We start from the raw sequence: 24,652 nt of genomic DNA, 5'->3' as shown, positions 1-24,652 counted from the left end.
GGAGACCAGCCTGGCCAAAATGGAGAAACCCGTCTCTACTAAAAATACAAAAAATTAGGCGGGCGGGGTGGCGGGCGCCTGTAACCCCTGCTACTCTTAAGGCTGAGGCAGGAGAATCGCTTGGACCCGGGAGTGGTGAGCCGAGATTGCGACATTGCACCCCAGCCTGGGCAACAAGAGCGAAACTCCGTCTCAAAAAACAAACAAACAAACAAATAAATAAATAAAAGAATAAATGCTTGTTGAAGCTCTCATGTGTTGGAGGATGAGATGAATTATGCTCTGGCTAAAATAAAGCCAATATCGCCACTGCCTGGAGGGTCGCTGTATTCGCTTCTGCTCGGGGGTACCATCAGCCAATTAGAAAGACACGATTCCTACGCCTTCTCATCCGATAAAAAGTTGAAGGCTGTTGTTGGCAGTAACCAGAATTAATATGGTGATGAGGAAAATAAGTATTTGAAAAATTGATTGATATTAGGGTCTGAGTTTATATATCATATTAAGCATTCTACAAAAGATCAGGTAACAAATAGTGCTACTGGGATGAATATTGTGGAGAAGTAGTCTACTCTGAAGCTTAGTGAGAGTTTAAGAGTTTGGATTGTCGTGCTGTGTCAGTTTGAGATAATGATTTCTTGGCATGTACATATAAATATTGCTGTAGGGATGATGCTAATGACAAAGGCGCATGCGATGGATATTTTTACGTAATTTGGGTATGAACCTTTTTTGCAGGGGCTGGCTAAGGTAGTAATAATCGGTTAGATTAAGGGGATTAGGGCTATTATAGCAGTAGAAAAATACATGTTTGTTACTTTTATTTGGAGTCCTAAGACCCACGGATGACTCTAATCCTTTAAAAGTTGAGAAAGCCACGTTGTTAGGCATGGGGGCATGAGTTAGCGGTTCTTGCACACTTTCTCGGTAGATAAGAAGTTGCAGGCGTCTGTTACTAGATCCACAATCTAACGTTTTGGTTAAACTATAGCTACAGCATGCAAATCCCATAATACTTTTAGGGTTTAAGGATAATAGGAAGATAGCGCGCTTTGACTAAGTGGCAAAGCGACTCCGAATGCAGCGGCATCCAGGCGGCGGGGTGTGGTCTCGAGGAACAGCAGTGGGGGGCGGGGGGGGTCGGAGGCGGGAGCAAAGAGGAAGGAAGTTCAGGGTTCACCAACAGGAGTCTCGGTGCCCTGAGAAGGGGGCGGGATCAGGTGCCTTGACCCAGAGAATGCCAACTTTGGTCTTATCAGAGCGCACTACTTCTTGGATTGACGCGGTTTGACGCCATCACCACCAGCTGGAGTAAAGCTGGGCGCTTTTCTGGCAGCCACTCCGCATCTCGTTAGCTCAGCGAGTGGTTCAGAGGCAGCCGCGGCCACAAACAGCATAGCGAGTGGCTCCTCCGCGTCGAGGATTGAACAGCGGGGCGGGGGTCGAGGAGCGCTACCTACCCCATGAGACAGCGGGGACCCTGCGCCCAGGCTCCCTCGAGGGCCCGGGCAGGGCGCGCACCAGGACCCAGGCGGGCGCGGGGAGCCAGGCCTGGGCTCCGAGTCTCCCAGACTTTCTTCGTCGTAGTCGTCGTCGTCGGGGTCTTGCTGCGGGTGAGTCCCCACCGCGGTCGTGGCTAGGGAAAAGCGCGCCTGGCACAGGGAGGGGGCAGGGAGGGAGGGGCACGCAGCAGGGTGCCTGGCCTGAGTCACCTGTGGCCGGGCATGTCCGGGCAGCAGGAACCCGTCGTTGAAGTGGGAGGAAGAGCGGGGTCCCTAGGGTCTGGCAGGGGTGACCCGGGCCTGAAAGGAGCAGAGAGCCCCAACCTCCTCCCCCCAGGAGTCTGGGCCGGGGGACTCCACCCTGTCGGCAGCTGACTCTACGGCTCCCTCCTCCCAACGCCTGACGACGTATCGACTTATCGGGAGGTTTCGGAATCGATAGAGCGAGCTCAAGTGTGTAAACTTCCAAGCCATCTCCAAGCCACACTGGCTGCGTGAAGGGGAGCGCAGGGGAGCTGTTTTTCCTCCCCCCAAACCCCCACCGTCACTCTCCCCCTCCCCACCCCCATCCTTCTTTTCTTTTTGTGTGTGTGGGTGGGAGGGTGGGTTTTTTGTTTGTTTGTTTGTTTGTTTGTTTGTTTTTGAGACAGAGTCTCGCTCGATCGTCCAGGCTGGCGCGCAGTGGCGTGATCGCGGCTCACCGCAACCTCCGACTTCCGGATTCAAGCGATTCTCTTGTTTCAGCCTCCTGGGTAGCTGGGACCACAGGCGCCCGCCACCGCGCTCGGCTAATTTTTTGTATTGTTAGTAAAGACAGGGTTTCACCGTGTTAGCCAGGATGATCTCGATCTCCTGACCTCGTGATCCTCCCGCCTCGGCCCCCAAAGTGCTGAGATTACAGGCGTGAGCCACCTTGCCGGGCCCCTCCATCCTTCTTTACTTAGACAAATCGGTTAAACGCGCGCCCGGCAGGAAAAAGTAACTTTCTCTCCGCTGTCTGTAGTCTTCCGTTTCCTTCGAGTCCCCTGAGCACCGCGGCAGCAGTTTCCTTCCAGCCATTTTCTTGCAAATGAACAGGTACAGGGCGGTGAATCAGCTGCCGTGACACAGCGAGGACGGGGCACACCCATCCTTCAGAGGGCAGCTTTTTCTGTGAAAGCAGTCAGTCTGGAAAATGGCAATGCCTTCGGTTCTCTTTCAAGTCGGTTGAGGCTCTGCCAGTTGCTCTCTTCCTGATTACTTCCACATCGAGGAAAAACAAAACAAAAGCTAAATCCCTCAAGGATAAAAACCAGTCTTACAGGTGTCGGGAAATTTTAAGTTTTTTTGTTTAACAAAGTAAACAAGATCCAGGAAACCAGTGGCATTTTGTAATCTGCAAATAATTACAGAATTTATGTTTTAAACATCAGTTTATATGAGGTGGAACCCACGGTTGATGCTTATTTTTAATCAGCTTATTAAATGGCTTTCTTTTTGACAGGCCAGTATGAGTCCAGGTGGATGTAGGGCTCACCTGTGTAGACAAGGTCCAACATCTGAATGTGGTGGTTTTGGAAATGTGACAGTTGGTTTATGTGGCTGTAAAAGAATACTTGAGGCTGTGTAATTTATAAAGAGGTGTATTTGGCACGTGGTTCTGCAGGCTACACAAAAAGCATGGCACCAGCATCTGCTTCTGGTAGGAAGATTCCACTCATGGCCAAGGGGAAGGACAGCTGGATTCTGCCCATCAGGGAAAGGGGGTGGGGAGGATGGTGAGGGGAGGGAAAAGTGATGAGCAGGGGGAGGGGGAGGGGCCAAGTTCATTCTAACAACCGGCTCTCAGGGAACTAAGGGTGACAACTCCTTGGGGTGTATGGGAGAGGGGACTGATATGGTACCAAGTCATTCGTGAGGGATCCACCCCAAACCCCAACAGGACCCACCAGCTACGTTGGGGTTCAGATTTCAGCATGAGACCTTGTAGGACCCATAAGCAGACGCCAAGGCCTTCTGCCATCCCACAGGACCCTCTCATCCTGCCATCCATCAGCTTTCTTCCTGTGCATTTATAGGCACCTTCGGTTTTAAAAATTCTGAGTGAACAACAAATCGCTTTAGGTGTTTTCTGTCAGTACCTGCATGTATGTCATTTTTTTTTAACAGCATCATAATATTTAGTGCATGGATGAAACACATGGGGTGAACCATAGTTGATTTTAATTTTCCATCCTGTGGACAATTGTTAACATGATATCCTGCCTTTGTGCTAATTCCAGCAGGATCGTAGTGAGAACCCTTGTATGTGTCACGTGTCCATATATTCATGTTCACTGGAGTATTGGGCAGCTCCTTAGGAGAGGAATTGTTCGGTCAATGAGGTCATCAATTTAGAATTTTGTTTGGATGTTGCTAAATTGTCCTTCGGGAGAAGTTTGTGTCAATTTTACACTCACACTAAGAGTACCCAAGTGTGCCCGTGTCCCTGCACCCTTACTACACAGAATTTTCATTCTTTCTTAGTCTAAGAGGTAAAAAATGATAGATCCCAATGTTGTATTTTTTATTTCAATGTTATTAAAGATTTTCAAGGATCCAGGAATTTTTTGAGACTGGAAGTAGATGACTTTGAGACTCCAGATAAGACAGCAGTGGAGGGAGCAGGAAAGACTGCAGTCACACCTACGCACCTGGGAAACCGTTGTCAGCTGGGGCCAGTCCCTGCCACTCGCCTTGCCTGTGAATGGAGATAAGGTCTCTGTCCTCAGGCTGTCAGGATAACCTCAGATGAGCCTAGAGATAAGCTCAGTTTCTGACCTCAGGTCCTGGCTCTGTCAATGCTGGGCTGGTCCAATCTCTATGCCATGTCCTTCCACCTCTCCCCTCTCTTTATCCAAGTAGGAAATGAGAAATTGTAAAGGCTCAGGAGCTCAGACATTCAGGCTGTTAAAGAGCCCAGAGATTGGAGGCTGAAGACTACCAGGGTTGGCTGTGCTTTTCTTCAGCTTAGTGACTCTGGTGTGGCCCCAGCTCCTTCTTGTAAAATAGATGGATAAAAGAAAAAGTTCCCAGTGGCCCTATGTAAACCCCAGTGGACTGTGTTGGCAGATTTTTGCTGTCATGTGGGAGGAGAAATCACATCCTCAGCGATAGTGTCAGTCACTTTGAACTGGTTCCCCAGGGCACATGCCCTCCACCCAGCAGAGGCTGCACCCGATCCTACCTGCACCTCGGTATCAGCTCCCTGAGTTTGAGGCAGAAGCTTCTGAAGACTGGGGTGGAGCGCCATGGGGAGGGGCCGTGGAGGAACAGAGGAGCCAGACTTCAAGTGAGGACAGCGATGGCGCTGCAGGGCCACAGCCTGGTTCATCTGTCACACTTCAGTTGTCCTTCTAGTGGGCATGCAGCCAGATTGCAGTTTGAAGGGTGAGCAGGAAATGTCTCCATCTAGGTGGCTGCTCACCCCGCCCCTACTGAGAAGTGACAGTCCCAGTTATGGTCTTCTGTCCTGTATCCAGGAATGGCAGGGCAGTGAGGCTCTAGCTTTTAGCTTCCAGGTCGGGGATGGGGACCATGGGGACAGTGTCATGCCTGAGCCTGTACTGTTGGACAGCTGGTGTCCTCCTCCCAACCAGAGACTGCACATCTTTGTTCAGGGTGTTTTCCTAACCCAGAGAGATAGGGATTGTTGCTCTCATTTTGTATGGAGAGAAAATGAGATTTAGGAGGAGGAAGTCCCCAGCATTTGGGACCTGGACTGCTTGATAATAGCAGGTGCCTGTTGGTCTGTGAAGAGCCTCTCTTGGATTCCCAGGCAGGTATCTGTGATAATAGGGAAAGGAGAAAGTCTACTTCGTAGGGAAGAGCACGGTGTGCTCAGCACCTCAGACACCCACCTGGGGCTGGGAAGAGATATGAATCATCACATTTTACAGAGGAGGGAACCACAGCTCAGAGGGGGAAAGTATGTGCACCGGGCCACAGGCCAGTCTGTCCAGCGCACTGGGAGGAATGAGGGAAACTAGGAATGACCACTTTAAAAAGTTAGATGAAGAGAATTTCAAAGTGAAGGCATTGGAGTTTGCTGGTAATAGGTTTGTATGGCTTAGGTCGTATTAAGTGCATCAAGCCCTTGCCCCATGTCTGCTGTTGGTCTCAGCACTGGGTGGAGGGAGGGGGAACAGTCCTGGTGAAGAGGAGGGAAGAGCCACGCCGCCTGGGGCGGGCCCTCTGCGGCTGCCTCCTCCTGCTGTGCTTTCTCTGGCTTAGGCTGCCCCTCTCACCTGGCTTGTCTGTGGGGAGGAGACCTTTGTTCTCAGGCTGGTTTTTGCTCGACTTGCTGCAGCCTCCACCTCCTGGGTTCAAGCGATTCTTCCAACTCAGCCTCGCGAGTAGCTAGGACCACAGGCATGTGCCACCAAGCCTGGCTATTTTTTTTGCATTTTTAGTAGAGATGGGGTTTCACCATGTTAGCCAGGATGGTCTCAATCTCTTGACCTCGTGATCCGCTCGCCTCAGCCTCCCAAAGTCCTGGGATTACAGGCACGAGCCACCGCGCCCGGCCTCTGACCGCTTTTTTTTTTTTTTTTTTTTTTTTTTTGAGTTGGAGTTTCGCTCTTGTTACCCAGGCTGGAGTGCAATGGCGCAATCTCGGCTCACCGCAACCTCCGCCTCCTGGGTTCAGGCAATTCTCCTGCCTCAGCCTCCTGAGTAGCTGGGATTACAGGCACACGCCACCATGCCCAGCTAATGTTTTGTATTTTTAGTAGAGACGGGGTTTCACCATGTTGACCAGGATGGTCTCGATCTCTTGACCTCGTGATCCACCCGCCTCGGCCTCCCAAAGTGCTGGGATTACAGGCCTGAGCCACCGCGCCCGGCCCTCTGACCGCTTTTAAGACTTTCTCCTTAACAGTGGTTTCAGCACTTTGATTGCAGCAAAAAGAATCCTCAGGAGCCATGCCTCTAGCATTTTAGGCCTCCCCTTCTGAATAATAACAGCCATGTTTTGGCCTCTGCAGGACTAAGTTCCGCTGAGCAGCTGCTTCTGTATATCTCTGCCCTGCCCTTGGCCTCTGGGAGCTCCTGGGGATCCTCAGCAGAGTCACAGGGCTCTTCGGGGGCACCTCTCTGTGCTGCAGCCTGGAGCCTGTGAGCTGAGCAGTGAGCTGAGGCCACCACTGGGCTCGCCCCATGGGCTTGGAGGGAAAGTCATTCACTCAAGAAGTGGATGATGAGCCCTTTACTCTGAGAATGTCTGCACCTGGTGGCGGTGGGACGACAGGTGAGCCCTGTGTGAATCCTGCTCCCTGGAGCCCACAGTCTGGTGAAGGAGGTGTCACCAGGGACCTAAATAATATCAGGCAGCACGGGGTCCCACCTGCCTCACTTCCCCCACCTCCAGAGAGGCTGTGCTGGCTCCAGGGATACCATCTCCCTACTTGACTCTGGCAGAGGGAGGCTGGGAGATACAAGGCCCCAGGTCATGGTATTGTTGGCTTAGAGGATGTGGTTTGATTAAAATCCACATTGAGGGTAATGTCTGTACTAACAACAGCATGTGATGAAATATATTACTTGCACATGCCAAGTCTGTTCTCAGCACTTCATAGACATACGAACACGCGGAATCCTCATACAAACAGACTGTACAGGAGCTCTCATTGCCCTCATTTTAGATGAGCAGCATGAGACGAAGAACATTCGTTCAGTGGAGGGGCTGGGCAGGGGGATGAGCGACCCTCGGGGCAGCAGCAGTGATTGCGTCACTGGGTTGTGCTGGCCTTTCCCAGGGGGTTATTTGGTGCTTGTTCATGAGGCCTGCACTCACCTAGGGCTGGGTCACAGCTGGGGGTCCCTGAGAGGTCACGTAAGGCCACCTCTTATCTCAAGGCTGGCCCAAGACTTTGACAAATGGCTTGCTTCTTAAGCCAGGGGTCTTTTCATACTAAAAGAACAAAGAAACAAAGAAAAAAGCCACAAAAGACTCAGGGGAAGCAGATTTCTGACCACAGGACAACTTTCAGAACAGGTCTGAATTGCTCATTTTAAGATCAACAAGGCATTTTTTAAGGTATGTAGGCTTGACAGAGGAGACTACAGTGTGAATGCCAAACTTGCCTGTAAAACACAATGCAGGGAAACCCTGTGATTAATGACTCAACTCAGGAAGTGGCAGGGTCACGAGAGTCTGTGGAGGAGAAGACCTGGAACAAGACCTGTCTCTCTCGCCCTCTTACACACACACACACACACACACACACACCCTCACACCCCCATGAGCCCAAATCTGTGAACTGAGAACCTCACTTCTCTGACCACACCCTCCATCTCCCTCAATCAGAGACGTCCACAAACTGCAGAGCTGCGTCCCAACCTCACTTCTTGTTACTCCCCTCCCCCACTGCTTTGACTTCCTATCTGCCTGGGAACCTGTCTGTGTGGACTTTTTCCTCTATGTCCACCAGTGTCCCTGCCACCAATGGCATTTGTCACCTCTGCCGGGGCAGCCCCTCATGACTCTTTGCACCTTCATGGACTTTGGGTTATTGATGGCTGTGCCTCATCTCCCTGTGAACTGGAACTGTCCTAAGGAAAGGGAGGGTCGTGCCTTGTTCCTGATACGCCAGGATTCCTTGCAGTGTGGTCACCGGGCACCGACTTGGGTGAATGAGTAACATGGGTTCTAGGAAGCCTGCACTGTGTTTTATGTGAGAGTTGGGAAGAGCAGCTGAACAGAATGCTGAGAACTGCCGAGATCCAGGAGCTCGTTGTCAGGTTTTCATTTGCTATTAGCAGATTTTTTTTTTTTTTTTTTGAGACGGAGTTTCACTCTTGCTACCCAGGCTGGAGTGCAATGGCGCAATCTCGGCTCACCGCAACCTCCGCCTCCTGGGTTCAGGCAATTCTCCTGCCTCGGCCTCCTGAGTAGCTGGGATTACAGGCATACGCCACCATGCCCAGCTGATTTTTTGTATTTTTAGTAGAGACGGGGTTTCACCATGTTGACCAGGATGGTCTCGATCTCTTGACCTCGTGATCCACCCACCTCGGCCTCCCAAAGTGCTGGGATTACAGGCTTGAGCCACCGTGCCCAGCAGCAGATACTTTTTTTAATGCACTATTTTTAGTGTTAAAAGTGAATTCATCAGAAGACATAATAATCATAAATGTGTATATGTGTTTTAGTAGAGCTTTAAAATACATGAAGCAACACTCAAAAGGGCTAAAGGGGGATCATGTCACCCCCTTCTCAACAATTGATTAGAATGATCAGATGAAAACAGTAAAATAAAAGATCTGAACACTGTCAACCACCTTGACTTAACTGACATTTATAGAGCACACATGCAACATCTACAGGAGATTCATTCTTTTCTATGAACATAGTACTTCCACCAAGATAGACCACATTGTGAGCTATAAAACAAATCTAAAAGCATTTAAAATGAAGGAAATTATATAAAATATGTTCTCTGATCTCAATGAAATTAAATTGTTGCAATGACAATATCTAGAAAGACTCCTCATATGTGAATATTAAGCGACATACTTATAAATAATTCATAGTTCATGGGCGAAATCAAAAGAGAACTTAAAATATTTCAAAATAGATGATGATAATTATATAATATGTGGAAATGTGTGGGAAGCCACTAAGCCAGAGCTTAAAGCGACATGCACAGCTCTCACGGCTTCTGTGAAAAGAATTGGGAGTTGGGGAAAACAAGGAGTGACTGCTAATGGGCATGGAGTTTCTTTTTGGGGTGATGAAAATATTCAAAAATTAATTTTACTGCTGGTTATACACTTCTATAAGTATATTTAAAGGAAATAATTATATTATATATATAAAGTATATCTCAGTACAGTGCTTTAGGATTAAAAGAAGAATGGTATCACAATCAATGACTCAGAGGTCTGCATTATTTACCCATAAAATAAGTGTCAATTGGCCAGGCGCAGTGGCTCACACCTGTAATCCCAGCACTTTGGGAGGCCGAGGTGGGCAGATCTTGAGGCCAAGAGATGGAGACCATCCTGGCCAACATGGTGAAACTCCACCTCTACTAAAAAAAAAAAAAAATTAGCCGGGCATCTTGGTGCATGTCTGTAGTCCCAGCTACTCAGAAGGCTGAGCCAGGAGAATTGCTTAAAACCAGAAAATGGAAGTTGAAGTGAGCTGGAATCACACCACTGCACTCCATCCTGGTGATAGACCAAGACTCTGTCTCAAAAAAAAAAAAAAAAAAATTAAAAAAAAAGTGATCATTTAAACTCAAAAGCAGTAACAAGATGACAAGGAAATAGTAAGAGTGAAATCAATGAAACAGAATGCAAACAATAAAAGGAATCAATAAGCTAAGAGTTGGTTCTCAGAAATGGTCAACAAAATTAATAAAAGTAATAAACCAAAGTTCAAAAGAAAAAAAGAACAGCATGAAATACCAATATCAAGAATTAATGGTGGGATATTATCACAAATTCTCCAGCTAGTAAAAGGGTAACAGTGGGATCTCGTGAATAACTTAATGCCAATCAATTTGACAACTTAGATTAAATAGAAAAATTTCTTGAAAAACACTACTCAGCAAAATAGCCACAAGGAGTAAAGCTAATTTAAATATTCCTAAAGTGTCTATGAATTGGAGTTTATTGTTTATTTATTTATTTTAAGATGGAGCCTCGCTCTGTCACCCAGGCTGGAGTGCTGTGGTGTGACCTTGGCTCACTGCAACCTCCGCCTCCCAGGTTCAGGCAATTCTCATGCCTCAGCCTCCCTCCCGAGTAGCTGGGATTACAGACACCCACCACACACACGCCCGACTGATTTTTTGTATTTTTAGTAGAGACGGGATTTCACCCTGTTGGTCAGACTGGTCTCAAACTCCTGTCCTCAGGTGATCTGCCCGCCTCGGCCTCTCAAAGTGCTAGGATTACAGGTGTGAGCCACCAACCCCAGTGGAATTCATTGTTTAAATGCTCACAGTGATGAAAACTGCAGTCCCATGTCATTTCACTGATGAATTATGTAAGCGTTTTTGGAAGGAATAACACCAACAGTAGACAAATTGTTTCAGGACATAAAGAAGGAGGAAAAACTTCTATAATGATGACGTCTACCAATTCTGAAACTCTTCCAAGAAATTGAGTTGGAGGGAACGGAACTCTTTCTCTTTCTATGGGCCCCGCGTTACCCTGATACCATAGAAATGATGAAAGGTGGCCTCCGTGTCTTGTTCCTGACCTTGGAGAAAAAACTTAGTCTTTTACTGTTAAGTAGGATGCTAGCTGTTGGCTTTTCATATGTGGCCTAAATGTAAGATCTACAAGAATTATACAACTCTAGGAAGAAAACAGCATCTTACCTTGGGGTATATATCCAAAAGAACTGAAAGAAGGGGCTCAAAGAGATTTTGTACACCCATGTTCATACCAGCGTTGTTCACAATAGCCAAATTGTGGACACAATCCAAGTGTCCATTGACAGACAGATGAATGGATAAACAAAATATGATACACACACACACACACACACACACACACACACACACACACACACACAATGGAAAGGAAGGAAATTCCAAAGCATGGTACCAAATGGATGGATCATGATACTATGCCAAGTGAAATATGACAGTTACAAGAAACGAGTAAGATACTGTGTGGTTCTGTTTATATGAAGTACATAGAGTAGTCAAATTCATAGAAACAGGCAGTAGAACGGTAGTTGCCAAGGGCTGGGGGGGGGGGGGCAAAGGGACAAATATGAGTACAAACAAATGGTTGAATTTTAGAACTGGGAGAACGATGCAAATTCTGTCTAGTTTTGGAGGCTGGGGAAATGGAATATGAGATTAATCTTGTAAAGGGTGAGATCTGAAAGCCACTCATGCCGGTCCCTGCTTTGCCCCCACAGGCTGTACCTGCCTCAGCTGAAACCATCATAGGTGATGATCAATCACCTGCCTCACAGCAATTGAAACATAGCCCTCTGGGAGACGTGTGTCCACCAGGTACATTCTAAGACTGATCTCTAATCCTTTACACCTTCCTTTTCCTTACCATATACAAAAATTATCTCTGAATTCATCAATAACATTCCTTTTCCATGTTGTTCCAGTTTTCTGTTTCCTGCAGTTTCTGGTTCTTGTATTCAACAGGTACTTACTGATCCTTTGCCAAATCCAAAGTTATGAAGCTTTATCTCCACGTTTTCTCCTAAGAGTTTTGCAGTTTAACTCTTGATGCATTTTCAATTAATTTTTGTAAATGGTGTCAGATAAGAGTCCAACTTCATTCTTTTGCATGTGGCTATCCAGTTGCCATTTGTTGAAATGATGATTTTGTTTTCCAATGGTCTTGGCATCCTTTTCAAAAACCAGTTGACCATAAAAGTATGGGTTTATTTTTGGACTCTCAATTATTTTCCACTGATCTATATCTGTCCTTTTGCCAGTGCCACACTGTCTTATAGTGAGTTTTGACATCAGGAAATATGAATCTTCCTTTTTTGTTTTCCTTTTCCAGAATTATTTTGTTTATACTGGGTCTTTTGCAATTTCATATGAATTTTAGGAGCAGCTTGCCAATTTCTAAAATCAGCTGAGTTTCTCACAGGGATTATGCTGAACCCGTAGCTCGGTGTAGAGGTCACTGGCGTCTTAACAATGAGAAGTCTTTTGATCCAAAGCATGCGTTTACTTTTTTAACATTTTTTTAAATTTAGATCATCTCTATTTTTTAAAATAATGCTTTGTAGTTTGCAGACTATAGATTTTGGGTTGATTTTGTTAAACTTACTCCCAGATATTTAATACTTTTTTATGCTAAAGTGGATAAAACCTTTTCTTCATTTCATTTTAGGATTCATTGTGAGTGTATACAAATATAATTGATTTTTGTACACTGATCTTGTATTCTTTAAACTTGCACAACTTGTTTATTATTCTTAATGCTTTGATCGTGGCTGCTTTAGGGTTTTCCCTATATAGTATCATGTAATTTGCAAATCAAATAAAGTTTTACCTTTCCCTTTCCAATCTGGATGCTTTTTTTTTTTTTTTTTTTTTTTTTTTTTGACGAAGTATGGCTCTGTCGCCAGGCTAGAGTGCACTGCTGTGATCTTGGCTCACTGCAACCTCTGCCTCCTGGGTTCAAGCAATTTCCCTGCCTCAGCCTCCTGAGTAGCTGGGACTGCAGGCACGTACCACCATGCCTGGCTACTTTTTTGTATTTTAGTAGAGATAGGGTTTCACCATGTTGGCCAGGATGGTCTCAATCTATTGACCTTGTGATCTGCCCACTTCAGCCTTCCAAAGTGCTGGGATTAGAGGCATGAGCCACCACACCCAGCCAAGGATGCTTTTAATTTCTTTTACTTACCTAATTGTCCTAGCTAGAGCCTCCAGTACAATATTGAATAAAAGCAGTGACAACAGATATCTTTTTTGGAGAAAATCTTTCAGTTGTTCGCCATTAAATATAATGTTAGCTGTGAGTTTTTGTAGATATTCTTTATTAGGTTGAAGAAGTTCGCTTTTATTTTGTGATTTTTATCATGAAAGAGTGTTGGTTTGAGTAAAATGCTTTCTCTGTTTTTAAGATAATCCTGTGACTTTTGCTTTTTATTCTATTGATATAATTTGTTACATCAGTGTATTTGGGGATGTTGAACAAACCTTGTATTTCTAGGATAAAACTCATTTGGTCCTGATATATAATTCTTTTTATATGCTTTTGGATTCAACTTGCTAGTATTTTGTTGCAGCATCCATATTCATAAGAATTATTAGTCTGTAGTTTTCTTTCTTTGTGAATTTCTTTTCTGGTCTTAATAATAAGGTAATTGTATTAGTCCATTTATACTGGGCTGATAAAGACATACCAAAGCCTGGTAATTTACAAAAGAAAGAGGTTTAATTGGATTTACAGTGCCTTTGGCTGGGGAAGCCTCACAATCATGACAGGAGGCAAGGAGGAGCAAGTCACATCTTACATGGATGGCAGCAAGGAAAGAGCTTGGATGGGAAAACTACCCCTTATAATAATCATCAGATATCTGAGACTTACTTGCTATCATGAGCACAGCATGGGAAAGACGTGCCCCAATGACTCAATTACTTCCCAACAGGTCCCTCCCCCAACATGTGGGAATTCAAGATGAAATTGGGGTGGGGATAAAGCCAAACCATATTATTCTACCCCTGGCCCCTCCCAAATGTCACGTCCTCACATTTTAAGATGAATCATGCCTTCCCAATAGTCAAGTCCCTTCTGCCTACGAGCCTGTAAAATCAAAAGCAAGTTAGTTACTTCCTAGATGCAATGGGGGCGCAGGCATTGGGTAAAAATAGCCATTCCAAATGGGAGACATTGGCCAAAACGAAGGGACTACATGCTCTGTGCAAGTTTGAAATTCAGCAGGACGTCAAATCTTTTTTTTTTTTTTTTTTTTGAGACGGAGTTTCACTCTTGTTACCCAGGCTAGAGTGCAATGGCGCGATCTCGGCTCACCGCAACCTCCGCCTCCTGGGTTCAGGCAATTCTCCTGCCTCAGCCTCCTCAGTAGCTGGGATTACAGGCACGCACCACCATGCCCAGCTACTTTTTTGTATTTTTAGTAGAGACGGGGTTTCACTATGTTGACCAGGATGGTCTCGATCTCTTGACGTCGTGATCCATCCGCCTCGGCCTCCCAAAGTGCTGGGATTACAGGCTTGAGCCACCGCGCCCGGCCAGGACGTCAAATCTTAAAGCTCCAAAATGATCTCTTTTGACTCCATGTCTTACATCCAGGTCACATTGATATAAGAGGTGGGTTCCTATGGTCTTGGGCAGCTCTGTCCCTGTGGCGTTGCAAGGTATTGCCTCCCTCCCTCCTCTTGGCTGCTTTCATGTGCTGGTGCTGAGTGTCTGCAGCTTTTCTAGATGCATGGTTAAACTATTGGTGGTTCTACCATTCTGGGGTCTGAAGGATGATGGCCCTTTTCTCACAGCTCACTAGGCAGCTCCCCAGTAGGACTCCGTATGGGGGCTTTGATGCCACATTTCCCTTCCCTTCATTCTCCATGAGGGCCCTGCCTCTGCAGCAAAGTTTTACCTGGGCATCCAAGTGTTTCCATACCTCTTCCGAAATCTAGGTGGAGGTTCCCTAATCTCAATTCTTGACTTTTGTACACTCACAGATTCAACACCACATGGAGGCTGCCAAGACCTGGGGCTTCCACCCTCTGAAGCAACAGCCCAAGCTGTACCTTGGCCCCTTTCTTTCACAGCTGGAGTAGCCCGGATATGGGACACCAAGTCCCTAGACTGCATACAATGCAGGACCGTGGGTCTGTACTAGGAAACCATTTTCTCCTAGGCCTCCAGGCCTGTGATAGGAGGGGCTGCCATGAAGACCTCTGACATGCTCTAGAGACATTTTCCCCATTGTCTTGGGGATTAACATTCAGCTCCTCATTACTTATGCAAATTTCTGCAGTCAGCTTGAATTTCTCCTGAGCAATGCATAGAGTTATGACGTTACTGAGCAATAGGGATTTTTCTGCTCCATCATAATATTATGGGACCACCATATTATGGGAACCACATAGTGGTTCATTGTTGACCAAAACGTTGTCATGCAGTGCATGACTATAATTTGAGTCTTCTTATTTTTTCCCTGTGTTAATTTTTTACACAAATTCCTGTGCCAATGTATCAATCTATTTAAAGAACTAAATTTTGGGTTTATTAATTTACTCGGTTGTTTTTCTATTCTCTGTCTCATTAATTTCTGCTCTAACCTGTATTGTTTTCTTCCTTCTGCTTGCTTTATCTATAGTTTGCTCTTCTTTTTCCAGTGTCTTAGAATGGATTATTAGGTTATAGATTGAGATATTTCTTCTTCCTAAATAGGCATTTACAGCTATCAATTTCTCTCTAAACTTCAGCTACATTAGCTGTATCCCATAGGTTTGGTATGTTGTGTCTTCATTTTCATTCATCTTATTTTCTGATATCTCTTGATTTCTTCTTGGACCAATTGGTTATTCAGGAGTGTGCTATGGCCAGGCCTGGTGGCTCGCACCTATAATCCTAGCACTTTGAGAGGCTGAGGCAGGTGGATCATCTGAGGTTGGGAGTTTGAGACCAGTCGGACCAACATGGAGAAACCCCGTCTCTACTAAAAATACAAAATTAGCCGGGTGTGGTGGCACATGCTTGTAATCCTAGCAACTTGGGAGGCTGAGGCAGGAGAATCGCTTGAACCTTGGAGACAGAGGTTGCAGTGAGCTAAGATTGCACCATTGCATTCCAGCCTGGGCAACAAGAACGAAACTGCCTCAAAAAAAAAAAAAAAAAAAAAAAAAAAAAAAGGAGTGTGCTGTTTAATTTTTATATGGCTGTGAGGTTCTCCACTTTCTTCCTGCTATAGATTTCTAAATTTATTCCATTGTGGTAGGAATGAATACTTTGGATTATTTCTCTCCTTTTAAGTGTATTGAAGTTTATGATATGGCTGAGCTTATGGTCTATTCTGGAGAATGTTCTATGTGCACTTTAAAAGAATATGTATCTTGTTTTGATTGAGTAGAGCATTTTATAGACGTCTGTCAGTCTAGTTGCTAATGTGTTGTTCAAGTCTACTACTTTCTTGTTGATGTTCTTTCTAGAATTGTTTTGTATGAATTCCTATAGTTTAAGGAAACTATGCTTTTAAATGTGGTTTGTATTTCAATTATTTCCTCCTAGTTTGTTTTTATCTTAGTCATGATTTCTTCCATGCAGTTTTCTTCCTAATTTTTATATAGTTAACTTTATGCAACTTGTTTTTTTTTTTTTTTTGAGACGTAGTTTCACTCTTGTCACCCAGGCTGGAGTACAATGGCGCAATCTCGGCTCACCGCAACCTCCACCTCCCGGGTTCAAGCAATTCCCCTGTCTCAGCCTCCTGAGTAGCTGGGATTACAGGCATGCGCCACCACACCCAGCTACTTTTGTATTTTTAGCAGAGACGAGGCTTCTCCATGTTGGTCAGGCTGGTCTTGAACTGCCGAACTCAGGTGATCCACCCACCTCGGCCTCCCAAAGTGCTGGGATTACAGACATGAGCAACCGTGCCTAGCCCTACTTATGCAACTTTTTAATTTCCTGTGAGATTGAGAAGATCGTTTCCCTCTCCAAACCTGGAAGAAAAATTTCTCATGTAGTACTTGTGTGGTTTCATACTTTACAGTTGACACCTTGATACCCCTAGTCTTGATTTCCTTATAGGGAGAGCATAAGCAAGAAGCTTTATGATTTTTCAGCAGTAAACCTTAGTTGCCCCCACACTATCACTGAATAATCACATTTTTATCATTGGTCGTATCATCAACATAACACATTATCAAGGAAGTTTTTTTTCACAGTTTGGGTTTCTAAGAGTATCTTTTAATATTAATAAATATGAATCAGTGGAGGGGTATAAATAGACAGGCACTGAAAGGGGAGAGTGAGGTCACCTGAAGGGGCAAAGCCCTGGAAGTGAAGGTCGACCCTCCGGACACGGGCTCCTGCTGGCGATGGCTCCTGCAGCTGTCACCTTAGTGCCTGGAGACCCTCTGCAATCCAGGGGAGCATGATGTAGGCCCCCTTTTTTCTTTTCTTTTTCTTTTTTTAGAGACAAAGTCTCACACTGTCACCCAGGCTGAAGTGCAATGGCACGATCTCGGCTCACTGCAACCTCTGCCCCCATGGGTTCACACGATTCTCCTGCCTCAGCCTCCTGAGTAGCTGGGATTACAGACCCCTGCCACCATGCCTGGCTAATTTTTTGTATATTTAGTAGAAACAGGGTTTCACTATGTTGGCCAGAGTGGTCTTGAACTCCTGACCTTGTGATCTGCCCACTTCGGCCTCCCAAAGTGCTGGGATTACAGGCATGAGCTACTATGCTCAGCCGATAGGCCCCCTTCCTATGGATCATTCTTTGACTCTGTACAGGGAGGACCCATTTTTCCTTCCATTTTCCTCCCATGGCAGGTGGCATGGGCTATATCTGAAGCCTTCCCCTCATTGCTGTATTGCTTCTGTGCCTGTTTGTGCCTTCTGCTGACCATGAGCTCACTGAGGACAGGCATTATGACTTTTTTTCTTTTTCTTTTTCTTTTTTTTGAGACGGAGTTTCACTCGTTACCCAGGCTGGAGTGCAATGGCGCAATCTCGGCTCACCGCAACCTTCGCCTCCTGGGTTCAGGCAATTCTCCTGCCTCAGCCTCCTGAGTAGCTGGGATTACAGGCACGCGCCACCATGCCCAGTTAATGTTTTGTATTTTTAGTAGAGACGGGGTTTCACCATGTTGACCAGCATGGTCTCAATCTCTTGACCCCGTGATCCACCCGCCTCGGCCTCCCAAAGTGCTGGGATTACAGGCTTGAGCCACCATGCCCAGCCTTTTTTTCTTTTTTTGAGACAGAGTTTCACTCTTGTTACCCAGGCAGGAGTGCAATGGCGCGATCTTGGCTCACCACAACCTCCGTCTCCTGGGTTCAAGCAATTCTCCTGCCTCAGCCTCCCAAGAAGCTGGGACTACAGGTGTGCATCACCATGCCCGGCTAATTTTTGTATTTTTAGTAGAGATGGGGTTTCACCATGTTGACCAGGATGGTCTTGATCTCTTGACCTCGTGATCCACCCCCCTCGGCCTCCCAACATTATGACTTTTTGTAAGTTTCCAGGGACCCAGGTGGAAGAGACCATTGCCCTGGTCTCTAGGCCCATGTGGCCATTAATCACTTCAAACAGAGCGTCTCTGAATTGAGATGTGCAGTGAGTGAAAAATACACTCTGGGTTTCAAAGACTTAATATTCAAAATAAAAAAAAATAGCTCAACGTTTTATCTTGTTTACATGTTGAAATGCTAATGTTGGCCGGGTGAGGTGGCTCACTCCTGTGGTCCCAGCATCTTGGGAGGCAATGGCAGGTAGATCACCTAAAGTCAGGAGTTCGAGGCCTAGCCTGGCCAACATAGTGAAACCCCGTCTCTACTAAAAATACAAAAATTAGCCAGGTGTGGTCGCACGTGCCTGTAGTCCCAGCTACTCAGGAGGCTGAGGCAGGAGAATCACTTGAACCTGGGAGGTGGAGGTTGTTGTGAGCCGAGATCATACCACTGCACTCCAGCCTGGGCAGCGACAGAGTGAGACTCTGTTAAAAAAAAAAAAAAAAGCTAATGTTTTGGATATTTTAGGTTCAAAAAATACATTGTTAAAATTGATTTGACTTCTTTCTTTTTTTATTTATTTTACTTATTTTTTTAACTTATTTTTTACTTAAGATGGCTCTCACAGAATTTGAATTATGTATGTAGCTTGTATTCTATTTCTGTCAGCTGTGCCAGTCAGATGTGTATAATAGATGCAGAATTGATGACAAGATCAAGCCGAGAAGAGGGGATTTCCCTGTGGCCAAAAGAAGAGTATCCCGGCGACTGCTGCCAGCCTCTGGAATCTCTGCGGCAATTCATTCACTGGCTTTTCTCTCCCCTCCCAGATTCTTATCGATCAGAACACAGTGGAGATTGTAGTGAGTACGTAGCTGGTGGAGGCTACACCAATGACACCAACAACTTGCCTTCTTGCTGCCGCCCATGCAGAGTTTGTAAATCAGGTACGGAATGTGTGGGCCCCTCACCCAGAGGTGAGGGTGGGGCAATGAGGTGGGAGTTATAGCCGATGTGAGTCAGGGAACCAAGTTCCAGCCCAACTTCCTCTTCATCATACCCTGTTCCATGATTGTGAGTTCGGTTGATAAAATAAAACAGAAAGAAATTGTATTCATAATGCATGCCACCTGGTAGTGCAAACTGTCAGCTGCAAGAGGGTGGGGGCATCATTATAGCACAGAGAAGGCCTGGCCGAGTGGACAGGGCTGGGTTTCAGCGGTGGCAAGGGCCTGCTCTGGGGCCAGGCTCTCTACCCGGGCTTTATGCTCCCGGCAGGTGCTCAGCCTCACTCAGCCTTCAGGTTCTCAGGCCCCTATCTCCTCCCCAGCAGGCTGGGTTTTTGGGAAGTCCCGCAAGGGCTCCTCTCCTTGCAGAGTCCCTCAGCTGACCCTGCGCCTTTTTTGCTACTGACCATGTGATCAGAATGGTGTTTTTCCCCTAATCTGATGTAATAAATAATGAATCGTGGTCCTTTTTATTACTCTGAGTATTGGTGACAGCCGAAGGGTGGGTGTCCTGTGTGAGCCCCAAGTGTGCTGGTGCGGAACCAGCCCTCAGAACTCCTTGGTGAACCAAGCTGAGCTGAGCTGAGTGGGAGGGGGTCGGGGTGGTGAGGAAGGGTCGAGGGACACGTCAGGGAAACGCATTCCCAAAGCCTTGTGCTCTGTCATCAGATGAAGTAGAGCGAAGTCCCTGCAACAGGACCAGGAACACAGTGTGTGAGTGCAACCCAGGCACCTTCCGGGAAGCGAATTCCCCCGAGATGTGTCGGAAATGCAGCACACGGTGAGACAGCAGCCAGGGGCTCCCAGCAGCCCCAAGGAACCCCCAGGAACCAGGAACCTCAAGAAGACCTGAGTCTCCTTGTGCCTGTATCTCCCCCGGACCCCATGGTGCCTCCTCTCCCATGGGGCATCCCTGACCATGTGAGGTCTTCTGAGCCTGCAGTGGCCCCTCCTGGTCCATCTGACCGTCCCCACCCCCGCCTTCTGCAGTGGCCCTCTCCTGCCTCTCCAGCACAAGTCCCCTTGGCCAGGCTGACTTGTTCGCTGGTCTCAGGAGGCCGTGACTTAAGAACCCATCAGAGAGGTGCAGGAAATATTTTATCTTGAAATCATAAGAAAATAATGACATAGAATCCAGCCAGGGTTGTATTTATACTTAAACTAATTGAGTCCTAAAATGTAACTTTTAATATTTGCTTTTAATGCAAGAAGACAGAAATGCCCACAGCCCGCTAAAGGCTTAATAAGGCCATGGGTGGAGCTCCCTTAAGTTCCCATGAGGACCTGAGCCAACCCAGCTGGCCTCACCCCTGGTCCCTGATTTCTCAATAAGACCTGTCCTTTTCCTATTTGGGTTTTAAGGGCCAAGAGTAATTTGCTCCCTCCCTGTGTGTACCCAGGTGCCCCAGTGGGATGGTTCCAGTCAGTAAGTGTACGCCAGAGAGTGACATCAGATGTGAATTAAAATCAGGTACAAAGCTCACTGGGGAAGCCCCAGCTGCGGAGGAGACAGTGACCACCGGCCTGGGGACTCCTGTCTTTTCCTGTCTTTTCTCAGGCAATGGAGTTGTGTGGGTGATTTTACCTATATTTGCTGTGATTCTGGTTGTGGCCATACTGATTATCTGGTGGATCCGCTCAGGTAGGTGATGGCTGAGGACAGGGATGCTGGGCACTCTCTGCCCTGCCTCCTCCTGTTCACACAGACAGAATCGCCCACCTCTGCCCCAAGTCCTGGTGTCTCCGTCCTGGCATCTCCGTCCTGGCTCTGTCTTCCTCCTTGTGATCACCCCCATCTCCCCATCCTGTGCACCGCGCAGGACCTTGGTCTTATCAGTCCCTCTCCCAGGGCTGGGGTCTCCTCATCTCCCAGTCAAGTCTGAGAGGGCAGGGCCAGTTTCTCCCATGTTCAGGCCCAGCCAGGAAGGGGACAGTCAGCTCCTCAACTGGGTGACAAGGGTCAGGACGAGATGTGTTCAGGGGATTTATTTAGCTTTGGTCAGAGCAGAACACAGCAGAACACAGAGACTGTCCACATGTTTTTACTCCACTTCTCCTTATACTCCCCGTCCTGAGGGAGTTCCCGAGTTGGCAAGGCCTCATGTGGATCCCAGGCCCGGGGCTCCTTGTCCAGTGTCCTAGCCCCCAGCCCACCCCTGCCCAACACTGCCCTCTAAGGAGGAGTGCTGCATGGGCCCTTCCCTGTCCACTGAGGAAAATCCTTTCTCTTCTAGGTCGTGGAAGAGGCTTCAAGTGCATGGACAGCGTAAGTTGATTTCTCCAGGAGCCAGGGGCATCCGGGGCTCAGGAACTGCCCCCTGCCCACAGTATAGCCCGGGTGGGTGGGTTCCATGTTCTCACGGCTGCCCTGAGTCTCTGAAGTGGCCTGGATGCTGCAGATTGATTTTTGGGGACACAGGCCATTTGGAGCATCACATAGGCTGGCAGGCCATGCTGCGGCCATGTCCCTTCCTGTAGCCTGGGTGGCACCCTCACCCAGCCTATACCCTGGGGATGGGGGTGAGTCCCTGAGCACAGCACCAGGGCCTGACCCCAGCAACAGGTCCTGGATGTACTAAGCCTGGACTTCCTGGGGTGACCTCATTGGGAGGGGGTAGGGGCAGCAGATCCAGCTGTGCCCTGGGGACGCAGTGGGGAGCCCTGGGTGTAGGCTTCTACATTGGCTCTTTGCCTTCCTAAGATCTGTTCCTTCGGCTGGTGTCCTCTACGAGGGCCTGAGGCTAAGGACAATGACCACAACGAGATTCTGAGCAATGCAGACTCACTGTCCACTTTCGCTTCTGAGGAGCCAATGGAAAGCCAGGAGCCGGCAGATTTGACAGATGTCATTGTACAGACCCCCGAGGAGGCACAGTCTCTGCTGGTGAGTGGGGGTCGGGCCTCTTCAAGACCTTATAGGCAGAGAGCGAGGGCCATGCCTCAGTTCTTCTGGCCAAGGGGGACGTGGAACCTGAGGGAGATGGGACTGCAGGGAACGGGGCTGCATGGGAAGAATCAGCCGCCCTCACAAGGGCACAGCCACTCTGCAGGACATCTGCTTGGTAGTCCCTGTCCTGTCCTTGCTGTGTCCTCAGAACCTGGAGCTCCACAGGCATAGAGTGGGGGTCACAGGGTTCATTGATGACTGAATGATGGCTGCACGGTCTCCACTTTGTGCTCCTAACAGAACTCAGGAGCCCTTGCTCATAACAGCAGGGGTTTAAAATTTACTCTGAAATTAGTGTTGCATCAAATAGATTTGAATGTAAATCTCTGTCCAGATTTCTGAATATGGTTGTATGGAGACTTCTAAGAAGAAGTATGATTTCCAAGTCAGCGTGTAGAAGTGTTGCTTACTGTGCACACGCACATACACACACATGCACACACACATGCACGTACACACAGGTACACACATATGCATGCACACACACGCACACAGCCGCCTAGTGTTGGATTGTACCAGTTCATGTATTTTGATCTGACATCATTTTTTTTTTTTTTGTATTTAGGAAAACATTACAAACATTTCTTTTCTTTATTTTTGAGATGGAGTCTCGCTCTGTCACCCAGGCTGGAATGCAGTGGCACAATCTTGGTTCACTGCAACTTCACCTCCTGGGTTCAAGCGATTCTCCTGCCTCAGCTTCCACTGGGACTGCAGGTGCATGCCACCACACCCAGCTAATTTTTTGTATTTTTAGTAGAGATGGGGTTTTACCGTGTTCGCCAGGATGGGCTTGATCTCGTGATCCGCCTGCCAAAATGCTGGGATTACAGACAGGAGCCACTGTGCCTGGTCTTAAATGAACACTTCTTTGTTTTGACAGTTTTTGCATAAAATCGGTGTCTTGTCTACAGAGTCTTTATGAAAAGGCATGCTCTCCTACCTGTGCTGTTTCTCACATTCAGACAATAGATTCCTGATTTCTTGCCCATTTTTGTTCTAATATTTTCCGATGTAGAAGCCTTAATTTTTAACCAGGGGAATCTGTAGATGTATTTACTTCTTCATTGCTCATTACTGTAGAAAGACATTTCCCCAACACAAGACGAACTTCTCTAACTTCTGATGGAGCTATTTTTTCAATGATGTGATTTTTGTGTGTAACTATAAAATCTAAATGGAACTTGTTTTGTGTTTCAATGCAAAGCAAGGCACTTCCTGAATTGTTCTAGTCACTGTCTGGTTTTTCCAACCCCGTTGAGCCACTGATTCTCCTGTTTCCCTCTGCTTTGGGTCCCTCCTTGATCAGAGGTTAAATGCTCATCTCACCATGATCTCCTTCCTTCCCCCAGGCTGTTCCATTCTTGCATTAGTATCCATTTATTCTAACTAAAAATGTAAAAAACAAGCAAACATTAAAAAGGCCAGTCATCTCTCCAGCTTGATTAAGTGCTTTGACATTTTCAAGAGAAGTTTCCTATACTTAAAGTGAGAAAATTTAAACTATCAGCCAGGTGCAGTGGCTCACGCCTGTAATCCCGGCACTTTGGGAGGCCAAGGCGGGCAGATCACCTAAGCTCAGGAGTTCGCAACCAGCCTGGGCAACACAGTGAAACCCCGTCTCTACTAAAATACAAAAAATTAGCCGGGCATGGCATCGTGCGCCTGTTATCCCAGCTACTCCAGAGGCTGAAGCAGGAGAATTGCTTGAACCTGGGAGGCAGAAGTTGCAGTGAGGTGAGATAATGCCATTGCACTCAAGCCTGGGCAACAAGAAAGACTCCACCTAAAAACAAAAACAAAATTTAAACTCTTGAAAGGTACCCAGTGAATAGAGCATCCTCCACTCCTCTGCAGTGCCCTGGGTCTTTTTCCTCAAGTAACTATGAGAAATCATTTCCTGTTAATTCTTTGTCCAAATCATGTATCAGTGTATCTGTATTAAAAAGACATTATATTATACACTGGTGGTCCTCAACCTTTTTGGCACCAGGGACCAGTTTTGTGGAAGACAATTTTTCTTGGAGTCTTGCACTATTGTCCAGGCTGACAGAGGTTCGCCTGGAGTGCAGTGGCACGATCCCATCTCACTGCAACTTCCACCTCCCAGGTTCAAGCAATTCTTCTGCCTCAGCCTCCCAAGTAGCTGGGAGTACAGGCACGCGCCACCATGCCCAGCTAATTGTTCTGTAGTTTTAGTAGAGATGGGATGGGGTTTCACCATGTTGGCCAGGATGGTCTCAATCTGACCTTGTGATTCGCCTGCCTTGGCCTCCCAAAGTGCTGGGATTACAGGTGTGGGCCACTGCACCTGGCCGGAAGACAATTTTTCTATGGACTGGGAGGTGGAGGTGGCTTGGGGATGACTGAAGCACATTGCACTTATCGTGCACTTTATTCTGATTACCTTGTAATATGTAATGAAATAATTATACAATTCATCATACTGTAGAGTCAGTGGGAGCCCTAAGCTTGTTTTTTTTTTTTTTTGTTTTTTTTTTTTTTTTTTTTTTTTCCTGCAA

The 24,652-nt window shown here is 46.8% G+C and overlaps 1 protein-coding gene across 2 annotated transcripts in view; it reads left to right on the top strand.

Moving 5' to 3' along the window:
* Window positions 1-1,169: 1,169 nt before the first annotated feature.
* Window positions 1,170-24,652, top strand: part of TNFRSF10A (TNF receptor superfamily member 10a) — a 33,578-nt gene continuing 10,095 nt past the window's right edge. The window contains exons 1-8 of one of the 2 annotated variants that reach the window (XM_032288528.1): window positions 1,170-1,613; window positions 11,404-11,500; window positions 19,007-19,123; window positions 19,853-19,964; window positions 20,584-20,654; window positions 20,742-20,825; window positions 21,418-21,449; window positions 21,885-22,067. In XM_032288528.1, the coding sequence (XP_032144419.1) occupies window positions 1,464-1,613; window positions 11,404-11,500; window positions 19,007-19,123; window positions 19,853-19,964; window positions 20,584-20,654; window positions 20,742-20,825; window positions 21,418-21,449; window positions 21,885-22,067 (846 nt within the window). In that variant the 5' untranslated portion in view covers window positions 1,170-1,463. Of the gene's footprint in view, window positions 1,614-11,403; window positions 11,501-19,006; window positions 19,124-19,852; window positions 19,965-20,583; window positions 20,826-21,417; window positions 21,450-21,884; window positions 22,068-24,652 lie in introns of both variants that reach the window. The other variant, XM_032288527.1, reaches the window with a different exon arrangement.

This window comes from Sapajus apella, unplaced genomic scaffold, assembly GCF_009761245.1.
Source record: "Sapajus apella isolate SASKATOON/1434 unplaced genomic scaffold, GSC_monkey_1.0 scaffold21, whole genome shotgun sequence".
NCBI lineage: Eukaryota > Metazoa > Chordata > Mammalia > Primates > Cebidae > Sapajus > Sapajus apella.
The sequence above is the reverse complement of the archived record's forward strand: the minus strand, read 5'-3'. Positions and strand labels throughout refer to the sequence as shown.